At 38.3% G+C, this 15,816-nt stretch overlaps 1 protein-coding gene across 1 annotated transcript; it reads left to right on the top strand.

Annotated features, from left to right (window-relative positions):
* Positions 1-271: 271 nt before the first annotated feature.
* LOC145496839 (p21-activated protein kinase-interacting protein 1-like) lies at positions 272-14,192 on the top strand. Its single transcript, XM_081476595.1, has 12 exons — positions 272-361; positions 441-547; positions 8,107-8,159; positions 8,359-8,479; positions 9,192-9,266; positions 9,368-9,420; positions 9,910-9,992; positions 10,553-10,615; positions 10,982-11,079; positions 11,569-11,683; positions 12,384-12,582; positions 12,865-14,192. Exons 1-12 carry the CDS (start codon positions 287-289, stop codon positions 13,080-13,082), a joined length of 1,260 nt encoding a protein of 419 aa, XP_081332721.1. The 5' UTR covers positions 272-286; the 3' UTR covers positions 13,083-14,192.
* Positions 14,193-15,816: the final 1,624 nt, after the last annotated feature.

The following is a 15,816-nucleotide window of genomic DNA, read 5'->3' on the forward strand; positions in this document are numbered from 1 at the left end:
CCATGTGTGCACAGTTTAGGGAGTTTAGAGGCTGTCATTTAACAGAAAGGGATACGAGTCAAACCTACGAGCTCCGAGACAAATGTTCTAACCCCATTGTCGGTCGGTCGGTCGGTTGACCCGTTCTTCCCGTCCCTACCAATCTGTTCATTCTTTCGCATCCAGTTTTCTCACCATGCCTTGTCAATCTGGCTTAGTAGGAGATCTGGGTAGTACAACGAGATACTCACGCAGTACGCTCGCGTGATTAAATTGCGCGGTTCCCAAGTCACATGGCAAATCCAACATGGAAGTCATTGCTGGTACATATGAACAAGTTCTCGTTGGTTTTGACGTCCTCTTTGGTGAAGATGAGCTTGAGGTAGTTTATGAACTTGTGAAATTTAACCTAAATTTTTCTTTGCTAATAGTGTGACACTTTTCTGTGTTTCTTCGAGCAGTATAGGCTTAAACCGAAATTCGCTGAAAAAGAACACGCTGGTTGCATCAAATGTGCGGCCAACAGCGGTGAATATCTTGCAACTGGTAGTTCAGATGAAACTATAAGGTGAGGAAATTGTCGTATTGTTAACTTAAGAAACGAAAGAGGTGGAAATAATATGTTTGATGTATTGTTATAAAAGTAGCCAGTTAGCCACAAGTAGCCAGTTAGCCCCCATTCACCCTCGAATTCACGCGTAAAGAACGAGAAATAGAGTGTTTTCCACTTCTGGTTGGGGTCTAAACTGTTAGGGGTAAAAAGGTCCATAACTGACTGCGCTTACTAAATTTTGCATTTAATTTGTGTCACGTTTGGTAAAATACTTAACAAGCTAACAAACAGATCTTCGCCTCGGTTTCGTTACTGTGACAAATAGCTAAGCAAAACAATCATTGACCGGGGAATTATGCATGTCGCCACTTACAAAAGTGGCTAATTTGCATATTGTAATGCATTGTTCAGTCTCCTCTCAGCTCTTTCTCTCTCTCCCCCCCCCCCCCTCTCCCCCCAACCACCACTACCCCACCACCATCTTGAAGAGGTGAATTACATCAAATTGTACCTGAGACAAAAGGACTAATATATTGTAACAACCCACTTACCACTGGAAATGTGGGTGGCTGATTTTTGTTTCATCAGTAGTAAAAAGGTCAGTGTTTTAATTTCCCCTGCATTAATCTAAAGATGTCAAGATGTTTAACCCATCTGAAAATTAATTAGTTAGCACTTATCTGGACAATAATTTTATTATAGTAGACAAACCATTTATCATTTGATGCTCTATATTTTAACTTAGAAACTCAGATGGAGTTATCTGTAGCTTTCTTTAATGCTTGGACGTAAACTTTACATTTGAGAGAGTGTTTCATAGGGTTGTAGATGTATTCTACCTGAAGAAACCTGCAAACAAGAAGATCTGTTAGATCTTATAACCGCGCTTTAAAAATTTAACGGTTTGCTTAGCACTAGCGTCGGTACGCAGTGCACCTTCCAAAGCAGTCATTGATGATTCTTTTCTTACTGTAGACATCACATCACTTGATCAACACAAACTGTATTATTGCACCATCAGTGGTAGCCGTTGACAAATCTCCGATGACGTAATGGTCTTAATCTAGAACTTTCTTCGGGATATGTATGGGCATGAACAATATGAACGACACAATAATAACACTATTAACAACAGCTTTCTTTCTTTAAAGTCATGATTAAATTTAATTGGTGTTTTCTATGAGTAAAGGGCTAGCAAAGTAGTCACACAAGTCATATAAAAAAAACCCTATCCCGACCAATGTATCGATTTTGGTCACTCCAGTGACCACAGATTGAAAACGTGACAGAAAATTAGCGTTACTTTTGATTCTCACCAAATTTGTCATATCCCCCCCACGGGAGAATTTTGTCAAGTTAGCTAATTTAGTATGCAAGCCACCGTAATGGCGGTCACCCTCGACGAAGTGTTTATTTGTTCAAAATTGGGGCAAAATCTTTCGGAGATGGAAGTCAGGACATTTGTAAGGATACAGAAAGTAATTTGGGACCAGTTGCTGGCTTCTAAGGCTGAATTTATCCAGAAGTAAGCTGTATTTTCGTTTTCATGCCGAAAGCCATGCGATGAAATATTATCGGCTTGTTCTGCTGTCTTGTTCTGTTTTTCTCTTGGTGTTTTTTGTAGCCCGCCGAGGCCAGTCTTTCGTCTAAATCAGTTGAAAAAAGTTCGAAAAAGATGTTCCCAGTCAAGTTTAAGCTCTCAGGCGATAATTCTGGAGTTTTTTGGCCGAAACGTCGGCTTTGTTATGTTGGTGTTTTTCGGTTACTATGGGCGACCGTTGCTTCCTTTGTTAGGTCAAGTCTGGGGAGTGAGGTCACAAAAAAATTCTAATTAATTCTGGTTTTGTTCGATTTCGCTGAAATTTTAACACGATAAAGCTGGATTGTTAAGGAATAGATTTACCGTCTGCCAATGTGTGGTAGCTATTGACGCTGAAGTGTTATATTGCTTCGAAGTCAGGGTTTTGAAGAGATTTTTTTGCAACGTCTAGGTTCGGCGTGATTTTGTGATCGGAGGTTTCGGTTGACCCCGAAGGAAAAAATATCCGGAGAAGGTCATTTCATCGACGATTCAAACAAATATAAATATGTATATGTTCCGAGCTAAATTTCTGGTGAAAAAATATAATTTTTGACGAGCGCTGGGTTTTTAATTTTTTCCCACGAAAGATGAGATTTATTAATGTTTCAACAGCTTTTGGCGAGTAAACATCCCAGGTTGCGTGACTCAAAATTTGGCCGAGTGGAAGCTTGGGTCTGCTCGCACAGAAGTCGAAAAAAAACAAGAAGATCTGTTAGATCTTATAACCGCGCTTTTAAAATTTAATTGTTTGCTTAGCACTACCGTCGGAACGCAGTGCACATTCCAAAGCAGTTATTGATGATTCTTTTCTTACTGTAGACATCACATCACTTGATCAACACAAACTGTATTATTGCACCATCAGTGGTAGCCATTGACAAATCTCCGATGACCTAATGGTCTTAATCTTTGTAGAACTTTCTTCGGGATATGTATGGGCATGAGCGATATGAATGACACGATAATAACACTATTAACAACAGCTTTCTTTCTTAAAAGTCATGATTAAATTTAATTGGTGTTTTCCACGAGTAAAGGGCTAGCAAAGTAGTCACACAAGTCATATAATCTAATAATAAAACTCTATCCCGACCGATGTATCGATTTTGGTCACTCCAGTGATCACAGATTGAAAACGTGACAGAAAATTGGCGTTACTTTCGATGATCTCATCATTAGCCAATTATAGGCCATCTTTCAGCTCTTTTCATCATATCCCCCCCTCGGGAGAATTTTGTCAAGTTAGCTAATTTAGTATGCAAGCCACCGTAATGGCGGTCACCGTTGACGAAACGTTTATTTGCTCAAAATTGGGGCAAAATCTTTCGGAGATGGAAATCAGGACATTTGTAAGGATACAGAAAGTAATTTGGGGCCGGTTGCTGGCTTCTAAGGCTGAATTTATCCAGAAGTAAGCTGTATTTTCGTTTTCATGCCGAAAGCCATGCGATGAAATGTTATCGGCTTGTTCTGCTGTCTTGTTCTGTTTTTCTCTTGGTGTTTCTTGTAGCCCGCCGAGGCCAGTCTTTCGTCTAAATCAGTTGAAAAAAGTTCGAAAAAGATGTTCCCATTCAAGTTTAAGCTCTCAGGCAATAATTCTGGAGATTTTTGGCCGAAATGTTCGGCTTTGTTATGTTGGTGTTTTTCGGTTGCTATGGGCGACCGTTGCTTCCTTTGTTAGGTCAAGTCTGGGGAGTGAGGTCACAAAAAAATTCTAATTAATTCTGGTTTTGTTCGATCTCGCTGAAATTTTAACACGATAAGGCTGGATTGTTAACAAATAGATTTATTGCCTGCCGATGTGTGGTAGCTATTAACGCTGAAGTGTTATATCGCTTCGAAGTCAGGGTTTTGAAGAGATTTTTTTGCAACGTGTGGGTTCGGCGTGATTTTGTAATCGGAGGTTTTTGTTGACCCCGAAGGAAAAAATATCCGGAAAAGGTCATTTCATCGACGATTCAAAGGAATATAAATATGTATATGTTCCGAGCTAAATTTCTGCTGAAAAAATATAATTTTTGACGAACGCTGGGTTTTTAATTTTTTCCCGCGAAAGTCAGTATCGGAGATGAGATTTATTAATGTTTCAACAGCTTTTGGCGAGTAAACATCACAGGTTGCGTGACTCAAAATTTGGCCGAGTGGAACCTTGGGTCTGGTCGCAGACAAAACTGCGAAAAAAAAAAAACCATGGGTAAACCATGAACCGCGCTCGGCCCATGGCCATGCGGTTAATAATTTTTGAGTGGCTGAAGAATTTGGAGTTACCAAAGGGTGATAAACAAATGGGAAAATGGACTAGCATAAAGTTAACAGTATTTTAGGCTTCACCATTATTTTGTATTGATATATACTTACCATGAACATGTAGACATGTGCCACTTCATTAGCTGGCTACAACATTCGTACATGTACATCATTACTTTTGTGCACTTTGGTAACATTGCATTGTGACTTTGGTTGTTTTTTGTTGGATTCTTATTCTAGACTGGTAAAGACTCTTGGATAACTGACAAAATTACATTTCTACTGCTTGTAAAAAATGTAAATGGAAGAAAAAAAAACTTACTCGATGATTTGGGAAAATAATAAGGCCTGGAGTAAACCATATTAATTAGTCTAGCTTTACTGACTATATCCTCACCAAAGACATGTGCCACATCATTACCTGGCTACAACATACCTTTGTCGCTACTTTTGTGCACTTTGATAACATTGCATTGTGACTTTGGTGATTTGAGAGTTTTTTGGTGCATATTTGATTTATTCTAGAAAGCAGCAAAAAACTCCTAGGTAACTGAAGAAATTGCATTAGTAGTACTTGCAATAAAAAGTAAATGAAAATAATGATATGCCTTAGAATAAACCATGTTAACACATGTAAGCCTTTGGCCACCTTACTATTGATATATCTGGCTTACCATATACATGAACCACTTTGTTAGTTACGCACATCATTACTGTTGACAGTGTACTTTGGCAACATTGCATAATTTGTGACTTTGGTTATTTGAGAGTGTTTGTTGCACATTTGATTTATTCTATAAAGTGGCAAAGAAACTTTTGGGTAACTGAAGAAATTGATTCACTGGTACTTAAATAAAAAGTAAATGAAAATAATGGTATGAGAAAATGGTATGGCTTAGAATGAACCAGGTTAACTAGTCAAGAGCTGCCTAGCATACCATTTGTATTGATATATCCTTACCATGTACATGAAGCACTTTATTTGCTCACTACAGCATACGAACATCATTTCTTTAATTTGTGCATTTCAGAAACATTGTATTGTGACTTTGGTTGTTTAAGAGTGTTTTGTTGCATATTTGATTTATTCTCACGCCGCAAAGCATTCTTGGGTAACTGAAGAAATTGCATGACTGGAGTAGCAGAAATCAAGAGTAAACCATATTTATTTGATCTACATGTAGGCCTGACTGTTCTTGTTGATATATCCTGTTGCTGGCTATAACATATGTACATGTACACTGTACATAATTGTTAACATTGTTGACCTACTTTTTTCTGATTAATCTATGAATTTGTAAATAGAAAATCCAATCCATTGTATTTCACTAATTTTTTAAATGCATATTAATTTTATTGCCTTAGTTATTTGGTTATTTATTTAGTTATTTTAATATGATAGTTATGTAGTCTTGTAACTAAAAAACCCTTGCAGGGAATTGCAATAAAGTATGCATGCATGCATGCATGCATGCATGTATGTATAATAAGTTTTAAAGAGTTTGGGAACATTGCGTTGTGGTTTTGGTTATTTCAGAGTCTTTTGGGTTTTTTGTTCCAGGAAATACCCATGCCTCCTCCATTTTTTTCTAAGACCTCCCCACCCCTCTGAAAATTCCTATTACAGTGTAAGCTTCATACATTTCTTTACTTTTTTTGTTCTTACAGAAACCCGTCCCCCACCCTTAGGAAATTCCAACCCCTTCTGTAGGGGGAGACTGCTTATTTTTATGGAACAGCACTATGCTGCAAACAATTCTTGGGTAACTGAAGAAATTGCATTACTTATTTGGGAAAATGATAAGGCCTATAGTAAACCATATGACTGATTCTAGACTTGATTGTTTGTATTGATAATTATCTTACCAGAGACATGCACCACTTCATTACCTGGCCTCAACATAAGTTTGTTGTTACTTTTGTGCACTTTGGGAACATTGCACTGTGACTTTGGTTGTTTGAGAGTGTTTTGATGCATATTACTTTTGATTTATTCTAAAATGCGGCAAAACATTCTTGGGTAACCAAAGAAATTGCATGACTGGAGCAGCAGAAATCAAGTGTAAACCATCAATATTTAATTTATCTAGGCCTGCCTGTTCTTGTTGATATATCCTGCTACTGGCTACAACATATGTACATCAGTCACTAGTTTTAGAGAGTTTGGAAACATTGCATTGTGGACTTTGGTTGTTTAAGAGTGTTTTGTTGCATTTATTCTATATTGCTGCAAATCATTCTTGGGTAACTGAAGAATTTACAGTAATGTTACTAACTGTTACTTGCAAGGAAATGTAGAGGAAAAATAAAATTGTGGGAAAATGGTATGCCCTAAAAGTATGTAAGTAAAAAGTAAGTAAGTAACCTTCATTAATGTGGTCTAATACACTTAAGCTCATCACAGTATTGTACATGTAAGTATTGCTATTTTCCAGGTATTGCCACAAACAAAAAGATAAAACAAAAACATTAAGTTATAACATAAAAATCTCAGAATACAGTCACTGATAAAATGAAATAAAAACTATGTACATTTCAATAAAATTAATAAAACTATTACAGATCAATACAGCCGTGTGACATCGATTTTTTTTTCAAGTGTCTTTTAAAGCTACTTAGTTTAGTCTCATGTCTCCATGTTTCTGGTATTGCATTCCATATCTTCGAGGCTAGGTACCATCAGGATCTTAGACCTTGCTTTGTAGAGTTGACCTTGGGTATAGTTAGAATATTAATTCATATTAATTAGTTAGTGTTTGTATTGAAATGTACATGGATCTATATCATAGACATGCACCACTTCATCTACTGACTACAACATAACTTATGACATCAATACTTTTGTGCACTTTGGGAACACTTCACTTCACTCTGGTTCTTTGAGAGTTATCTGTTGAATTCTTGATTTACTGTAATCCTGCAAATATAATGCTTGGGTAACTTGGCACGACTGGCACTTGCAAAGATAAAAGAAAAATGAAAAAAAAAAACAAAAAAAAAAAACGTGAAAATGGTAGGGCTTAGAGTAAACCATATTAATTAGTCTATGTGTAGGCATGGCTGTTTGTATTGATATATCCTTACCATGTACATGAACCACCTCATCTGCTGGCTGCAACATACAACTGCACATGTATACATTTATTTATTACTTTTGTTCATTTCGGGAACATTGCATTGTGACTTTGGTTATTTGAGAGTTTTTTGGTGCATTTATATGATTTATTCTAATGCGGCAAAAAATTCCTGGATGACTGAAGAAAGTGCATCACTGGCACTTGCAATGGTATGGCTTGGAATAAACCACATTAATTAGCCCACATGTAGGCCTTGCTACTTGTATCAATTGATATGTCCTTACCATGCTGGTTACAATGTAAATCACACATCATTACTTTTGGGCACTCTAAGAACATTGAATTGTGACTTTCATTGCATGCAAGTTCTCTGTTAAATTTTAGATTTGTCCTAGCAGCCTGCTAAGACTTCTTGAGTAACGTAGTGACTAAATAAATTGCATTATTGGTACATGTACATTCAAATAACAGAAGCTTCTAACATGAAACCATTTTCACCTTTCTTGTCTTTTTCCAATTTGGTTTTGCTTAGAGTTTTTATAAACCAGGTTTAGTTTCATTTTTCTTTGTTGTAGATTAGAACAATGCCTGAGATAAACAAAATTGGGCTTCAAAAATGTCATGAATGCAGATTAAACCACAGCATTTTCACTGTGTTTTTTATTTAGGTTATATAATCTCAAAGACCATCGAGAGTTGGGTGCATTAATGCAACATGAGGGTAAGAAAAGGTATAGATTTGTAACTATATGCAACTTTAGGGCAGAAGCGGTAATTGCAATTTTGATGGTACCACAGGTACATGTATTTCAATTACTTTTTCCTGAATTAACATTGGTCAGCAACCTCTCAGTAGACCACAATCGTATTCTCATGTGTTTTTTTTAATTTTTGTTATTTCTTGCAATCTTTTGTTACAGGTACCATAACTTGTTTGGCATTTCACAACAGTACTCACATGTTAAGTGGTAGTGAGGATAAGACAATATGTGTTTGGGAGTGCCGCACATGGGACTGCCTTAAAACTTTAAAAGGCCATAGGTATGTGAACTGTATTAGTTTGTAATAAAATTAATGTTCCATCAAGATAATTTGTAGTTTTGATTAGATCTGTAACTAGCTGAGCACTGTACATTGTACATCAAGTGCAGTTGTCTGGTTCCTACTCTATCCTAAGTATCACTTTGAAAAACACCATTAAGGCTCAGCAATAAGTGGATGGTGCCTGTGGATAACTCAAGCTTCTAATGAGGCTACTCCTCTCGTCTAGGTAGGGGGATGCTTTATATAATAGATTACTTTCCCTGTCATACCACCACATGACACAAAGAAATTAAATTATTTTGACCTTGATGGGCATTATCCCATATCCTCCAGATTATATCACTTTCCCTCTACTGACTGTGCTACAATTTCAGATTTACAGATAGGTATTTGCTTACATACATGTACCTATATATGTTCCACCACAGGTTACCCCATCCATACTTGTAGCTCATTTGGTAAAATGAGTGTTGTGTAAGTCGTGTAATCCTGAGATTCTGGGTTTCTTTCTCTCTGAGTTCAAAACAATTATTCTTCTTACTAACGCCCTCCACATATGTGACATTTACTAGGGGAAATGAACAAGATGAAGGGTGTGGATTTACATGTATTTACAACTTTGAAAATTACCTACATGTATTGTATATAATTCTCTTGAATAATGTATACTCTTTATATCTGAGAGCCTTGTTGTTTATTGTTTCTTTAGAGGTCATATAAATTCAGTTTCTGTTCATCCATCTGGGAGACTTGCTCTCTCTGTAGCAAAGGACAAGACACTAAGGTGACTTTTTTGTAAAATTCCTAAAATTTTTTATCAGCTTTTCTTAGTACAGTGCTGAGTACTTGTTACAGCCAACCTTTTTGTTTATGTCACCTAAACAGAACATGGAATCTTGTGACAGGCAAATCAGCATATGTTACCAATATCAAGGAAGGTAAGATACATTCCTACTACTAACTACATGGACGTGAAGTTTGTGGTCTGGCCTACTGCCCATCAGGGTGGCACTTATCTCCAGTCTCTGTAGCACGGAGAGACTAGGACTATTTCTTGTCCCTCCCCCCTAGATGGGATGCTAGTCCATCATAGTGGTTACCCCCCCAGTATTAAATTTGCTGGTACCCATTTATACACCAGGGTGAAGCAGGCACTGTGAGAGTAAAGTGTCTTGCCCAAGAACACAATGCAATGATCCTGGACCACTTGATCCCTTCCAGTGCACTAGCCGTTAGGTCACTAGGACCCCCACACCTGTTCATTTAGGTTAATGTGCATGTACTGTACAATATCAAAGTTTACTTTTCAATATAACACTGAGTGCCATATAAAGTGGAGGTACTGGGCAAATTACTGTCAAAAAAAGTCTGAGTTTGTTAAAAACTAGGCTGACTTGTTGGTTGTTGTTTTGTTTTTGTGATTGTAGCTGCCCTTCTTGTGAAGTGGTCCCCTGCCGGCGATAGCTATGCTGTGGCCATTGGAACAAAAGTAGTAGTTTACAAACTTGCTGTAAGTACTGTACACATATCTACACTATGGAGCATACATGTAGTAAATTATCACGCTGTAAGTTCAGAATGCATATCAAAGGAAATCTAGTTAACAAAAAACAACTAAACACCAAGAGCTTGCATAATTTAGTATGACTTTATCACTGCTTCAACACTGTATGTAAACAATATTCATAGAGGACTCGGGACTCACTTTTACAGGTAACTTTACAGTTGTTAGGGGGCAATTACCCGTAGTGGTTGAGGGGCTAAATAAATACATCTTATCGGACCTTGTAAAAATTATTAATGGCCATTTTGATGTTTACAAATAACAACAACAATATCAACAAGTGGAAATTAGTTATGCCACTCTTTTACCTGGGTTTTTACAGCCCTTATTTTGATTGCCACGTAATTCTCCCCGACTTGGCAAGTGGGAGAAAGAAGCATTGTGTGTCGACCCTGGTAATGGATGTAAAGGAAACTTGACAATATTGTGGGAGAAGTTAGTATTGACCTGGAGATTTGAAGGCCTAACCCTGTAATGTATACATGTATGATGTTGATTTTTATTAGACTGCTGCCTTATCCTTTACAATGGAGTTTTCCAGATATGTGTTGGCATTGGATTTCCTCTCGGTAAGAAAACAGTTTCAAATCAGTTTGTTAACCAATGAACTTGAACTTTTAGCACCTTCTCTGGCTCCTCTGTATTTTAGTCTCAGCACAGTATCAGTTAGCAAGTTAAAGCATTTCTCCTTCACAGTCTCTTTGCTCCCTCTGATTGATCCATTCACAATTTAATAACTGCTCATGTTGAGGATAAATAATCATAACAAAATGACCATTGAGTGAGTCAAAAATCTTGAGTGTATTTAGGAAGACAAAATGTCTCTACTCTCTTGTTCAAAGGCTTTAAAAATATGCCATACTTATTTCTGCTAATACATTCAGTTTTAAACAGTAGATATGTTACATGAATTGTATTTTCCTCAACCATTCCAGGAAAACATCCTGGCTGCAGGAGGAGAATTTGAAGGGATACGAATTCTGGACATAGAGAAGGAGCAGTGTCTACAGACAGTGAAAGGGCATGCTAGCAGGTAATGTGCTGAACATGGTTAAGATGGCAAGTAACAAGAAGTAGCCGATATTAGGCATCTCATATTAAATTTCCTCCCTCGTTCTTTGTCATTTTTTCCGTTCCTTTTCGCGACAGTTCTCTCACAATACCAACACAATTGCAAGGAGTCTGTTGACTGTTTTAATCCATCAAATATTTTCCCTCGCACGTGATTGGTCTAAATGCGTCACGTGATTGAACATGCCCCAGCCAAACCTAGGGAATATCCGAGTGATATTCCCCAGTTTTCAATAGATCCCGCGTGTTGCTCTTGGAAAACTGTTCGCTTCTCGGAACAGGCAGTGTCCGCGGACAGATATCCGAGCAAAACGCAGGGTACATGTACTGTTTATTTATCATTCCCACCTTAACCTAGAGCCGCCTCAATAAGCACTGAAATTCAATAAAGTATTGCTGTTCGCTATGATTGAAAACAAGTGTTATTGAACTTGTGCTGACATCTTTGTAGGGTGAAAGATCTCTGCATGACTGAAGATTTGCTTAAAGAGGACACCAGACGTTTGCTGTTGTTTTCAACATCGTCCGATGGAGATTTAAGAGGCTGGGCCTTCAACCCGGACAACGTAAGGATTAAAAAGCCTTTGATCCTAAAACCAAAACAATACAGCGTTGAAATTTTTACATGTCAGAAAACGCAGTACACACCACCAAATATCTTGTCCTTGTATCGGTAAAGTGAATCCCAGAAACAATAACTTGAAAGTTTTCCTTGTGACTCAACGAGCACGTGGGTTCATTTTTAGCTCGTGGATTGCGGTAGCAAGTTACGAATTGCAGTGGGGTCGGTCGATCACCCGTAAAGTTTTGGGGGTAATTCTGCTGACCAACAGATGAAGCTCGTGAAAGTAAGCAGGCAAAATTTAAAAAAAAAGGTTGTCCAGAGAAGCGCGATAGAAAATACTTGCTAACTTGGTTTAAGTCAGAAGCCAATTATTGCACCCAACAGCTAATTTTCATTGTAAAATCAATAAAACGCCAGTGCGCTACTTACTCATTTTACTCGAGAAAGTCAAAACCAATTGTCAACTTTAGACGGTATACTTTAACTCCATACGTAGACGTCGGTCTTGTCTCGCAATTTTGGTGAGAAGCCATAAGAACGTGTTTGTAGGAGGCTGAGTACCGCCCTAATGTACTGCAAAATTATCTGAACCAACATTAAAAGAGATGTGTGACAGTCAGTAACAGGGATTGATACTTCGAGCTCGGCAGGCTGCTCCGAAAGCTGTTCATTTAAGGCCTATTGTTCCTTCTACTTGACAGTTTGAAGAAGAAGCTATGCTCGTGACCAGATATCAAGTGCCTGGTAGACCAACATGTTTGACTGTCGTGGGTCGGAGATCGCCTCCCACCAAGGTTGAAACTGCGGCCGAGGCAATGGTTGTGGAGCCTGCAGAGCCTATGAAGGAGAAAAAGAAGAAAGAGAAAGGAAAGGCTGACAGACGAACCACAAGTACTTCAGGTAATTTGGGTTTCAAAAGAATTTATGAGAGTCGTACAACGTTCGAAGGACCGTTGGTTTTATTTTGTTACTTTTTCTTCGATGGGGTGTTAAAGCAAGTTTTGATTCATTTTAGAAGGCAGTTAGGTTGTTTACCTCTTTTACATCCATAAAATAGATTTCATTTTAGGGAGCGCTCTCAGTAGAATATACCACAAAGGTAGAGAAAGATATCATTTTAAATTACTCTACAAGCAGTCTTATGATTCACAACTATTTTTTTGTATATCCTTCAATACACAGCTGACGAACCTAAAAAGAAAAAGAACAGGACAAAGAAGAAAAAGTCTACAAAAATTCGAGCCGGTTCAGGCAAGAAAACAGCGAAAGGAGCAAACAACACGCCTGAACAGACGAAAGATGAAACGGGAGCCATGGAGGCGAATGACACTGGCGAAAGCGATGAAAATAATGATGATGGAGAAGACGAGGAAAAGACACCAGGGTTACAAATCTCTTGAAGACTCAAAAGCTGTATCTAAGGAGTTTTTTGCACTCGTTGTTGTCCAGTGGCAAAGTAGACGAAGGTACTTCCGGCGGAAGTCATCAGTTCAGCTTGACGCACTAAAGTGAAACATATACGCTGACCAAGGAAATGGTGATCGTCAGCTCAATCAATTCTGGAAGTAGAACCGGTTCTCAAAGCTACCAACCTTTGTCCAGTGATTGAGGCCGAAAATACGTGTTGACACACGTCTTTTGAGAACTATAGAATTTTGTCTTATGTGGCTATTTTGTCATTTAAAGTTGCCTAACTTAGTTCGCAACTCGATCTCGCTTGCGGCAGAAACCGCGAAAGGTTCTTACGGCCAAGAAAAGCGTCCGTTTTCTTCGGTTCCCTTCGATTAGTAACCTGACTTGCAGTCCGGCTACACCTGTGTTATCGTCTGTGTAGCCTGAGGCAACAGGCGTTGTTGCATGCGATACTTCGGTCGCCACGAATATTACGCGGCGGTCAGAAGGAGTGCACAAAACAGAGCCTGTTAACTCAACAGTCACCGGAAAACACGTTAATCGTTAGTGCCGTGATGTGGATTTTGAAAGAAACAGTTTCTTGTCAAGTTAGTGTCAATATATGAAATAGACTGGAGAATGCCTGATCGTTGGTTAACCATATTATTGAATATATAGCGCTAGGTTACAGTCCTTATGTGGAAATCTGATATACAAGGCCGAAAAATGAGTTAATAAAAAAAAATATCCAAATTAAAAGCTAAGATACCTCACGAAAGATTTCTCTGAGAAAATTTGGAAAACTTAAACAGAGATCGTTGTAAGCAGGCAGTGATCGTTTCATTTTTTTGCCCTCTATGATAGAACCCTTCCATATAGAAAGGACCAGGCTGCTCGTCGGAGATTTTGAAAAGAACCCCTTAGAGGTTCTAAGATCCTGTTTTGTGGGCGTGGCTTGAATTTTTTTCACTCCTGAGAGTTACCAATTCAAAAACAACACATTAACTGACACTTTCATGATTTTTAATGGCAATAAAGACGATTTCTTCGAATGCCTTCTACTCGTAAAGTTCATTGTCTAATATCTCCTGGGAAAGACCCCCTTACCACATAACATATTTCAAACTGTTTACAAGTAAAATATTTCGGAAATCAAATTTTGGGGAATTATATGATGACATCAGATTCGTGTCTGAAACTGGCGACATCTACCTCTGTGTGGGGCTACACAAACTATTGACCAAGAGTCCCAGGAAAAACGTGTGCTATGTTATATTCATATGACACCTTATGACGAAGTACGATTGCAAGTTGTTTTGAAACTTCTGATTGTTTGCTAGGGTGAAAACCTGTACTCTGATCTTAATATCGACGACACAAGTGTACAGTGATAAAGAAACACAAACAAACTTCTCGGAAGCCGTAAAGATTGAGGAATGGCCACATTTCGACAAGATTGAAAGAGAATGAAAAAAAAAGAAGGATAAATAAAGTTAAGTTTTACGGCTAAGATGGATCCACCACCAACCTTCCTCTGAAACGCAGACGTTTTTTGTTCACGTACGGTAATCGGAAGTTGTTCTTGTTCAGTTTCCGAACGTTCACTCCTATTGGTGAGTTGGAAAGATCTCGTTTATTGACGTTGTCGATGAAATGTTTTTAATCGCCGGCACCAAAGAGGAGATAATCTGACTTCCAAATGCCCTGCACATAACTTCACTCTCCCATCCCCTATCCTCACTTTATATTAACACATCCATTCACAATTCTGAGACGCGGAACCGGTCCGTTTGAAGAGCGTTTGTGTCATCTGCTGTGGCGGCCAACTTCTTCAATGGTTCCCTAGTTTCCTAAGAGGTCGGATACAACGGGTTGTTTTGCGTGGAACACAGGGATTTTTTTTTTTTTTTTTTTTTTTTTTTTTTTTTACATAGGGTCCACCTCCTTGAAGTCCCTTTCAGGGTGTCTGTATTTAGCTCTTATTAACCGAGCTGGAGGTCTGTATGGGAGAATCTTGACCGAGGTCAAGATTCTCCCATACAGACCGACTTAGCTCGGTTAATAAGATGTTCATTATATGGCAAAGAAGAAAACTTTAATTCTTTTAATGTAACTGGTTTGCTGACATTTTGCTTGCGAACGGTAATGAGCTTAACTTAAACCTGCCGAAATTTGCTCGTCCTCTTTACTTTTTTTTTTTTTTTTTTTTTTGTCATCAGGCTTTTTGGCACTTCCATAAATGATTGAGAAGAAAATAAAAGAAAAAGGTGAACATTTTTGTATTTTAGTTTGCTACTTTGTCAACGCAAAATGAAACCGGTCTGGATGCCGGTCAAGATGGGAAAATCTAGACCGCGGTCAATATCGATTTCAGCCAATCAAATTCGTGATTTCGGTAGTTCTCAGTCCTTGTGAGACAGCCATATAATAATTTATTTTTGCGTTCGACGAAGTGGAACGCAAACCTAATTTTGACCTGTGGCTTTTCAGAGTTGGTCTCCCTGTGCACGGTTCTAGACTGAAAAAAGCCACATTCCTGTAAGGACACCAAAATGGCCACCCCGCTTGATTTTTGCGGGGGCATGTCACGGCCAGTAAACTGGTACCGTTTAATGCTGAGACATGTGATAAGACATGTGGCGAACATGTGAGTATGTGAGCAGGCCATGCGAGCTCTTCTTTCCGATTGGTCTTTTTTTGACTTCTGTCCATTCAGTCGCCGTAAGGTAGGTAAAGTCTGCA

Source organism: Orbicella franksi, chromosome 9 (assembly GCF_964199315.1).
Source record: "Orbicella franksi chromosome 9, jaOrbFran1.1, whole genome shotgun sequence".
Classification (NCBI taxonomy): Eukaryota; Metazoa; Cnidaria; class Anthozoa; order Scleractinia; family Merulinidae; genus Orbicella; species Orbicella franksi.